Below are 11091 nucleotides of genomic sequence, written 5' to 3'. Positions count from 1 at the left end.
GAAGAAAATATACAAAATGTCAACAAAGACAACAAAAATTCACTAAATGTGTCAAGGGGTGTGAGGAGAAGGGGACTTAGAACCCGAAATGGGATTTAGATTCTTTATTGCTTGGAACCAGGCGGTGGTTACAAGCGGGCAGAGGCACCAGGGGAAGACGAAGCAGGATGATCAGAGTTCAGTCACAGGAAGAGCAGCCGAGACGGCAGAGGTGTCCAGGGGAAGAAGGTCTGAGGAGGGTACAAAAGCCGAGGAAACAATCCATGATCACAGTAGGAACGCTGAAGTTCTAGAACATTAGAGAACACAGACAGTCTGGCAGTGACCTAGAGACACAGAGGGAGCTAATGCCAGCTGGTGAGAAGGTAGGGAAACTCTTCAAAATAAGAGTGCATCATGACAAAATGACTCCTAAGACATTAAAAAAAAAAAAATCAAAATTTGACTAAATGACTAAAAAACAAAAACAAGTCAATAAAGTAAAAAAAAAAAAAAATATATATATATATACAATATATATACAATACAATATACAATGACTCACAAAAAATACAGAAATTGACTAAAAAATACACTGAAATACTCCAAAAACACAAAGAAAATCCAAAAATGGCTCCAAAAATATACAAAAGAAGAAAAACACACCTTAGTTGTTTCTTGTATTAATGCTTAGTTATTATTCTAAATGTTGACATGAATGTTGATAATGTGACCCTTGGATCAGACAATAACATTATTGTGGCCCCTGCTGTACTAACAGTTGTAGATCTCTGCAGTCGTGCATAAATTATTCACTGATTTACAAACTGTTAAATTTGTTAAAAATGTCACAGGATGTTTGGATAATTCAAAAATACTGGTTTTACTTCCCAGACGTATTACATGCCTGTTTACATGTGAAATAACTAATTTGAGACACAATTTCAGTAAAATTCAATGTTATTTAATTAATAAACTGCATCTGGGACGATAATATTGATAGTATTTATAATATAGCACTACAAAAACACGACAACAAATGAGTCAATAATGATCACTTTAATAATGCAATGCATTGAAGGCGTAAGTATCCTGTACCAAGATGGCCGCCACAAAGGCAGGTTGCTCCAATGGACAGCAGCCAAAGCAGCGTCTACATTAATATATCTATGTGCACCATGCACGTCATGTGAGCAGTGAACCTTCCACGGGGTCAAAGGGGGTGTAATATATGGGGTAATAAATGTGTAATAAATGAGTAATAAATGAGTAACAAAACCACAGTATATAAGAAATAATGTTTTCTAACTCAAAAACTCTTTACAAAAAAGGTTCAAAATAAGGAATATATTTATGACTATTCATGTCTTTGTTTGGTTTGATGACAAAGCATTAAAGAAAAAGGGTTTAATTCATGTTAGTATTTAGAATAATGACTCATAAATAATCTTAAAGGCTTTTTGAATTCGTCATCGTTTTATTTCATTTTGTTGTTCATTAGTACGATATAACTTTGGGTTTTTTTTTTTGTAATTTTGAAGTAATTGTTATTGCTTGTTTTTGGTGTTTTAGGAGTCCCTTTGATTAGATTATTTTTAGTTTTGTGTATTTTTTTGATGTCATTCTGTATCTTTTTGAAGTAATTTTGAGTATTTTTATGTAATTTTGTATATTTTTTTGTAATGTTTTTCATTTTGTGTATTTTCCTGTGGTGTTGTAGTAATCATGTTACAATGTGTATTTTTTGTTGTTTTGTGTGTTTTAGGATTTCCTTTAATTAGATTTGTGTGTGTTTGTGCAGTCGTTTTTTGTATTTACCTTTAAACAATCTTTTCTGTGTTTTTCTGTGTTTTTTGTGTTTAAGGAGTCACTTTGAATACAACTGTTGCAGTTTTGCAACAGAATTTTCTGTCATTTTACGATTAGATATTGCAGTAAATGTGTTGTTATTCTGTGTATTTTTGTTGTCGAGTGTTTTAGGGGTCCCTTTGTTTACATTATTGTTGTTTTGTGTATTTTTTTTGTCAGTCTGTATCTTTTTGACGTCATTTTGTGTGTTTTTTTCTGTGGTTTTGAAGTAATTGTGTATTTTTTAGTTTTTGCTTTATGCGTTTTAAGAGTCCCATTGATTAATTTTGTTGTTTTGAGTGTTTTTGCAGTCATTTTTTATATTTTCTTTCATTTTGTGTTTTAATCTTTTTTGTTATGAGTATTTTTCTGTGTTTTTGGATTGTTTTGTGTAATTTGCAGTTTTGCAACATAATTTTTCTGTAGTTATCAGTTACTTATTGGAGTAATTATGTTGTTATTCTGTGTTTTAGGAGTAGCTTAGTTTACATTTGTTCTTTAGTGTATTTTTGTTGTTATTCAGTATCTTTTTTAAGTTATTTTGTCCATTTTTAATATAGTTTTGTGTATTTTTATTGTGGTTTTAGTTATTGTTCTTGATTTTTTATGTTTTTTTAAGTCATTTAGTGTATTTTTGTTGTTATTTTAATTACTATTCTTGTTTTCCAAGTCATTTTGTGTGTTTGTGTTTATAACTCTTTGTGATCAGCTTTGCTGGTGTCTTATCCAGGCAGAATAGTCAGTCACATTAGCATCAGAATTCTCACCGCGTTAAACTTTAATAAACCCAAAACTTAACCTTTTATAATCATGTTATCATCTAAGTTAGGAATAAATTAAATGCACACAAGTTCAGATACAATTTTGAAAATGTATTCAGCAGTTTTAAAGATGATTTGACCAAAAAAACGTCTGTGGGTTTATTAAAAATAACTGTAGCTACAAGGAGGCGTTTGTTTTGTCCTTTTTTTAAATTCGTCCAATGTCTCTGTACTTTAACGAAGGGTCACCAGGTTGTTTTTGGGTTTGCTTTAAAAAGACCGTAATCCTCTTTTTTGAAGAAAGCCACTTCAGTTTCATTTGCTGAAAAAAGAAAAGCAGAAAGACAAAAATTAAACATTAAACAACCAAAGAAAGACTCTCCATGTGATGTTTGGTTATTAACATTAATCTTCATGTAGAATCTGTGTTGACTTTAACATAAAGAACATGTTTACGTCTAATTCTACATCGTGGATGCACGTCGAGTCCTGTCTGGAATAACAAAGTCAAGTATGAAAGAGTTTATATTTCACTTTGAAGTTTTTAATACCTTCATATACAGTTTTTAAAAAGTTCAAAACAGTGGTGTCAATAGTTTGATCTTAAGAGGGACGCAGATTTTAGGAAAAAAAAAAAACAACAATTTTTGCACTTTGACGTGTAAATGATGTGTAATTAATACATAAAGTATGTAAAGCGCCGACAATATCAAAACAATACGTGACAGATGTCAGACAATGCAGGATTTTCTCTTTTAAAATTTCATTGATTTTGTGACTAAATATTATTTAATTTTGGGAATTCATGAAAAAATTATTTCAGGAAAATTTTAGAATTAAAAAGACGGCAGTCATGTGATACAAGCATGGGAAAAGTTTCATTGAATTAGTGGATTTGAAGGGCTGAGATATCCACAACTGAATTATTTGGTAATTTACACAATAATTTAGTTTTTTTTTTAAAACTTTCTCCTGTGGGCCGAATCGGATGGTCCACAGCAGGGTTTCTCAAATAGGGGTACGTGTACCCCTAGAGGTATGTGATGGCACAACAGGGGGTACTTGAGAAAGAGAGAGAGAGGAAAATTAACAAAAAAAGTGTCAGTCTTGGTCCCGCCCTCGGTGTGACATGACCGGAAATGATAAAAATCACAAAAGGGTTTTTCAACCTTAGGGTCGGGACTCCATGTGGGATCGCCTGGAGTTTAAATGGGGTCATCTAAAATTTCTGAAAAATTTAAATTGATATTTGAAAGTTTGTAAATATTATTCTATTAAAAAAAACAACCAAAAAACCCACACAATCTTAAACAACTGTATTGCTATATTTTCACTTTGTGAAATATAAATCTAGTTAAACTAAAATGCAGTAAAAAAAAAAAAAAAACATATCTGAGATCAAACATGATAAAAAAAAATAATTCTAGAAAAAAATGTTTTTGGGGTCGCCAGAAATTCTTGATATCAAAACGGGGTCATGATCCAAAAGATGTTGGTCACCACTGCATTAAATACTGTTTATTTCCTCTTATTTACAAAATGAGATTCTTTAAAATGTGTGATATTACTCATTCATTCTATCATTATGATCTATAGATGTTTTCTAAGCAAAATGTTGTGGTTGGATCAAGGGGAGACTTTGATTCAGAAATAAGAAGAAAGGGCCGCCATAGTTTGGCCCCCGGACCACGTGGTTTAAAATCTCACACAAGGTATTAAACAGTTTAAAATCAAGCTGTATTTTGGAGCCGTTTGTTTTTAAAGTTTCTGTTTAAATACAGTTTAATATGAAGAGATGAATTTAAATTTTAGCCTCAGAGACTAATTTAAAAATAAAGTGTATTTAAGGAGAAGAGTGAGTGTTCATCTCTTACCAACACCAGCAGCTTTCAGCGTCAGATCGCTTCCCAAAATCAGCGTTTCATCGTCATCTAAACTCATCACCAACTCATTAGTCTAGAAAAACAAAACAAATAAAAAACATTATACATTTCATGTTTACACATTTCCATTTCATTGTCTTTCCCTTTGACGTTTAGCTGTTAGCTATGCATGCTAACGCTAACATTAGCCAAACCGTTTTAAGTGAAAAATTCCCAAATCATGTGGGTGAAGGTTTAGTTCATGTCATAGAAATATTTACATTTCAGAAACTGAAAGCTGTGCTTCAGTAAAAAATAGTCTTAAATCTATTTTAATTTCTGTTCTGTGAATGTACATAGTTGTATGTAGTGTATTTGTTTCTAGCCATTTATATATTTTTGATAAACATATGTTTCCTTTATCATATTATATGTACTACTGTCAGTTTTTGTCTCTCATATTACTTATTTTAGCTAATTACATGGTGTAAGCATCTCATAAACTCCTCATGGTTTCACTTCTTCCAGCACTGAAACTGTAAATGTGTTTTAAATGTAATAAATAATAAAGTTATGATGTTTTAATAGATTAAAAAATACCTTTGCTCCATGAGCCTGGTGAATAATCTTCATCGTATCTACAAACCAAGAACAAAAAAAGGAAAGTATAATATTTGTTGACCTTGTTATGGCAATTATTATATTCATCATCATATCATCAAATGTGTGTTCATGTGTACAATTTGTCATGTTTTAATACACAGTGACTACATTAGTCTTTGCACTTTTGAACAGCTGAGTCATGTTAGATTAACAGCACAGATCGTATTGTATCCACAGTGCAACACACAGTCTCTACTGAAGGCCAAACTCAAACTCACATACAGATATACACGCACACACACTATCAAAGACAGATACCAGTGGCGCAGGCCTTCCTCATAATATACACGTCTTCATCATACTCCAACGTTTCCACTGTTGGGAGCATCTGACTCCCTCCTTTTCTTTCTTTCAGGGTTGGGACTTGTTCTCATACCTGTATAAAGCTTAAGCTGTGAAACTGTTAGTCAGTCCTGTATATCCTGCTTAGTACCTGGCCACCTTTCCTTCCCACAGGATGGGACTCTCCTCTTTTTTATACTTTTCATTAAGTTTTATAATAAATCCTTTTTTTTATAAAATCATCGAGCTTTGACTGGACATCATCATTCAGCACAGAGCATAATTAATGTCACCAAATGAGGTCAACCGCAAATTTGCCATGACAACCCTCATAGAGAACTTTAGTAAAAACCATTAGAAATAATAACCACACAATACCTGAACCAGCTCCTACATACAGTACGTACCATAAGCATAATTCTTAAAAGGAGGAGGAAGTCCAGCCCTGGTCGCCACATCTGGAAGGAGAAATGTTCATGTTTAATACAGCGCTGACTCAGCATTTTATATTATGGTCATGGAGGACTGCTGTCCTGCTCCACCTGACAAAAATAATTAAAGTTTATCTAAAAACTGCCAGAGTTAATAAAACAAGACCAGGCTTTAGCACAAAGAAAATGTTAAAACTTCTACAAAAAAAGAAGAAAACATGTATAACCAGGGGTTCTCAACCTTGAGGTCAAGACCACTTTTGGGGTCGCCAGATGCCTTCAATAAACCAAGAATATTTTTTATTTCTATTTGAGCCCATATTTGTTTATTTTTACAATTTTTAACCTTTAACCTATTTTCATCACTTTTTCTTGCCATATTTTTACTCCTTTTGATGCATTTTTGCTACATTACTTCCATTTCTGACACTTCTACATCACGTTTCAATGCATTTTCTGCACATTTGGCACCTTTTTTTTTTTTTTTTTTTTTTTTACCACTTTTCTGTCTGTTTTATCCACTCTAATTTGCAACTTTCAAGCAATTACTGTAATTTTTAAATCCCATTTCATCACATTTTCCACCATTTTTGGTCACTTTTAACGCATTTTATTCTGATTAAAACAATGATTTCCATCTTTAAGATGACTATAATAATAATAATAAACGTTTCTGGATAACAGTGAATATTATTCAGATGAATAAATAAATGTGGTTATCACAGATTCATAGAACAATGAACCATTATATTAACAACTACCAGAAACAGTGTTTAAAGTTAACTAGTTAGAGTTTGTATATAGTGAATTTATTACATGTTAACTAGTGAATATAGTGAAAATTGTACTAAACTGTATAAGATTCAGAACGGGCTAAAAAAGATACACGTTCATGATCAGTTCCATTTGTGACTCAGATCAGTTTGACATTATTTCTAGTTAATATCTTTTTATTTATCATTTAATGGTGGAATCCACCATTTTTTTCATTGAGGAAAACTTCTGTATCTATTCTTACAGTCTGTACATTATTTAATACTAATAAGAACAGTTGTCAAATTAAATGCATGTAGATATATGTTCAGTTTGAACTGATGATACATTAGGGATGGAGATCCAAACTCGCTTAGGGCCCAAATATCATCATCAAAGGTTTTTCTATAATCATTTACGGTCAAAGTAAAGAATTGAGTTGCTTTTATGAGTACTTTTACTTTTTTGAGTGTATTTTCTAAATCAGTAATTTTACTTTACGTTTTAAAAGAAGTACAGTAACTTGTTACATTTCAACACCCAACCGTTACTAAGTAAATTAGATTAAACGTGATGTACCGCACCAAAACAGACACAAAACAGGTTTTACAGTTCATAAATGTATCTATTCTTAGAGCCTGAGAATTTTTTTTTTTTTTTTTCATTTTTATTTTAAATTGAATTAATTGGTGTTATTTTATTTTAAAAAATAATTATACATTTTGACAAACCTTTTATTTTATACAGATGCCTTTGTGGAAAATAAATTAAGTTGAAATTGTGGTAGATTTGGTTTCTTTCTTTTTAAGTTTCTACATGAGATGTTTACTGTATGTACCGGACCCGTACCAAGATTTATTACCAACAATAAACGTGAAGGATGAAAGTAACTTTAGTAACTTTTACTTTGAGTATTATTTAATTGAGATACTTTTTACTGGTACGTGATAATTTTATGTATGGTTTACTTATAAATGTACATGAGTACAATTTTAATCAAGCAGCAGTATTTCTACTAGAATACTCTACAACTCTGGTCATTTATCAGCGTTGTTACGGTAAATTATATTTCTATTTTTTCACTGTATTATTAGTTTATGTATTTGCGTAAATATGTATAATTCTGAAAAGCTGAATAGTGAAATTAAAGCCACAATAAATCAGAAACCAGCGGTTGTTTATTGTTGTTTACATCGTCATACTGGCGGTTGTTAGGTATACCAAGATGGCGGCCAGTGACGTCTACTCCGTTCAGAGGCTCGCTCCGCGCGGCGCCTACAGTGCTTTATATGAAGCATCGGTTTCATCCTAAAGGAGCCTCTCAGATTAAATTAAACTTAACAGATGTGGGTGCGTGTGAACCGCTCACCGTCTCTCACGAGCCTGATGAAGTCCTCCACCTTCTGCTCCAAGCACACTCCGTGAAACACCACCGACCGGAAGTTCCGGTGCTCGAAGGAGCGCACGAGACGAACCGTGACCACCGCCTCTTCAGACATTCTACAGCGGAACACGGTCTTTATTTAGAAACAGGATAAGCCGTGTTTTTTTTTATTAAGAACCAGGATAACGCGGGTCTTTATTTAGAAGCAGCGGTTCACTCCACGATGACTGATCCAGTCTGACTAGGCAGAGAAGAGCGTCGATCAAGCAGACCTGATCAGTAGATAATAGAGCATGTAGAACAGAATTAGCGCCCCCTGCCGTTCGCAGTTCAAACACCTGCAGGCTGTTTGAACTACGGTGTGGACGTTTTATTTGTATTCCTTATGCTAACTTGTAATTTTCATATTACAAACACGTTTTGTGAGTTCACTTGTATATTTGAACAGCACCTGTGTTTTTAAATGTTGTGTTATATCTGTTATAACACATACACCTACAACTGTATGTTTTACTCTGTCAGTCATAATAATAATAATAATAATAATAAAGAAAAAATGTTAATATGAATTATTCCTATTATTCCTATTCTTATTATTGAGACAAGCTTTGATGTAAATTTTCTGTGTTCAAAACAGGGGACGGGACTTAGATAAGCAAACTGCTTCTCTCGTCTCCTTTTTCGGCATGTACAAAAAAAGAAAAAAGTGAATGTAACCATGTCGGAAATAAACTGAATCAATAAATAAATAAATAAATTATACTCATTTTTATTAATAAAAATAAAGATAATAATGATGATGATAATTATACTATAATAATGATAATATTTAGAGTAATACTGCACCTTTAAAGTAAATATAAGGAAAATATTTTTGGTTTAAAGTTGTGCTAATAATTAAATACATTGAGTGATAATTGTGAATCAGAAGTGTTTTTTTTTTTTTGTACTTATAGATTTTTTTAATAATATATTATTCTTCAATAAGATAGGTCAAATTCAGAGACAAATTTCACTGTAAGGCTACACTGTATATGACACTACATCATCATTATTTTTAGTAGGACGTACATGGGTTCAGGTTAAATGTCTGATGGAGTACAGGACTGGGAAAAGTTTAGGAACGACTGTTGTAGAGTTTTATGTAAAACCCAAAGGTCACATTTATTGTTTTGTTGTAACACAAAAAAGTCCGACGTCACAAAGTATTTAAAACATTGAATATTTTAGTGTACACTTAATTTTATCACAGCAAGGCCACAAAAATGTGATTGTATCTGATTTAAGGACTAAATTATCAACATTTAGAACAATTAGTAACACAAGAAACAACAAAGTTTTGTCTGTTTTTATGTACTTGTTTTGTCATATTGTATATTTTTCCAGTTGATTTGTGTATATTTGTAGTCGTCTCATATGTTTGTGAGTAAATTTGTGTATTTTTGTTGTCCTTTTGTTAAAAAAATGTGGTTTTGTTTGTTTTTGGGAGTCATTTCATGCATTTATATTTTCCCATAAAGAGTATTCTGTATCCAGTTCATGCAACAGTAATAAAGTTAGTTTTTTTATATTTGAATGAACATCTTTATTTTCTTATGACGAAATACAAAACTCTTTGAGGACGAGTATGTGTCACACAAACTTAATCCAGGAAAACTGAAAAAAAAATATAAAAATTCAATAAACAGGCAGTTAGTGGCATGACTCATCTAAGAATTATTAATACTGTATTAAAGCACTGAGTAATAAGGCTTCAAACATACTGAAAAAAATCTAAAAGTGAAATCTAAATGCTAAATGTTAAATCTACATCTAGATGTTAAATGTAAATCCCAAATGTTAAATCTAATTGTCACAGGTGAAACTAAATATTTAGCTATAATGCAAATTCAGCACTTAGATTTAAATGTAATATTTAGGTTTAAATGTAACATTTAGATTAAACATTTATAATTAATATTTAACATTTAGAATGAACATTTAGACATTATATATTAAAGAGAATAAAATCCGACAAATTTCACAAATATTGCTGTAAATCTGCTCAAATAAAAAAAAAAAATCCCATACATTTTATAAATGTGGTTTGTTGCTGATTAGTTGGGGTTTATTTCAGCATTCGTAACTTTACAATCATATTCATATTCAAACATATTAAACATTCAGACGTCTCAAAATGTGCACATGAAAGTTTCACTCTGTGGTGGTAACGTTTAATTAAAAAAAAAATAAAAGTTGAGAAAATGTAATAACTAATGTCTGAGGCATGACTCAACAGCATCAAATCGAGGTTTGTGTATTTTATGCTGACTCGTGAAAAAGAAGGACGTTTTTCATTTTGTAAAAAGAGGACGCTCTTTTTCTTCACTGTTGCTTTCGATGATTCACAATCAGCTGATCACTCATCAATGAGTCACAATAGAATGACCACAGACAGACAGTATAAGACAAACATTAGTCCAATGTGTGTCAAACTTATGGCCCGGGGGCCAAGTCAGGCCCTTTAGACCAGTGGTTCTCAACCTTTTCAGAATACCTTCAAAATAAAGGTTACAGAGAGCTATTTGCTTTAAGTATTTAGATTTTTGCCGATTTTAGCATAAAGGCCAATAAAAAGTCTTAAGACTTGAGAGGCCACATATATCTTCTTTTTTTAAATTGAATTTTGATCCCAATAAAAATGAATTCAGCATATTCAAAAACAATATATAATAAATAAATACTTTACTTGTCATCTATATGTGGAAGTGAAAACTTGGACACAATAATAATGTTGAAAATGCTCATTTTCCCGCCTAAAATCTGCGACTCTATTTGAGGTCAAAGTGCTCCGTATTTGAACTAAAATGAGTTTGAAACCCCTGCATCAGATAATTAGACACAGTAGAAACATTCCCTCTCTGCTCCCTGTATAGTGCTAATTTATAGAAATCAATGACTTTTGTTTATTATGCCTACAACTAAAGTAATCTGTAAAACCTTACACATATGTTCTCTATTCTAGAAGTCCGTTTCTGCCACTATATTAAAAAATCACCATAACAAGTCATAATTATGAGATAGAAAATCATAATCATAAGAGAAATTTATAATTATGGGAAATCAAGTCATAATTATGAGATAAAAGT

At 31.7% G+C, this 11091-nt stretch overlaps 1 protein-coding gene across 1 annotated transcript; it reads right to left on the bottom strand.

The window, feature by feature from the left end:
• Positions 1-2208: 2208 nt before the first annotated feature.
• c21h2orf76 (chromosome 21 C2orf76 homolog) lies at positions 2209-8229 on the bottom strand. Its single transcript, XM_028435572.1, has 5 exons — positions 7949-8229; positions 5803-5853; positions 5051-5088; positions 4463-4544; positions 2209-2910 (listed from the first exon to the last, which is right to left on the bottom strand). The coding sequence occupies exons 1-5, from the start codon at positions 8076-8078 to the stop codon at positions 2834-2836; spliced, it is 378 nt and encodes a 125-aa protein (XP_028291373.1). The 5' UTR covers positions 8079-8229; the 3' UTR covers positions 2209-2833.
• Positions 8230-11091: the final 2862 nt, after the last annotated feature.

The sequence above is a fragment of the Gouania willdenowi genome, chromosome 21, assembly GCF_900634775.1.
Source record: "Gouania willdenowi chromosome 21, fGouWil2.1, whole genome shotgun sequence".
In the NCBI taxonomy this organism is placed as follows: Eukaryota; Metazoa; Chordata; class Actinopteri; order Blenniiformes; family Gobiesocidae; genus Gouania; species Gouania willdenowi.
This window is presented reverse-complemented; position numbering and strand designations above follow the sequence as displayed.

Bases quoted from the DNA above. Each gene is read 5' to 3' on its own strand.
- c21h2orf76 (XM_028435572.1), bottom strand. From the start codon at position 8,078: ATGTCTGAAGAGGCGGTGGTCACGGTTCGTCTCGTGCGCTCCTTCGAG. The intron at 5,089-5,802 runs GTACGTACTGTA...CTTGGTTTGTAG, and splicing joins TTTTAAGAATTATGCTTATG to ATACGATGAAGATTATTCAC. The intron at 4,545-5,050 runs GTATTTTTTAAT...TTGTTTTTCTAG, and splicing joins ACCAGGCTCATGGAGCAAAG to ACTAATGAGTTGGTGATGAG.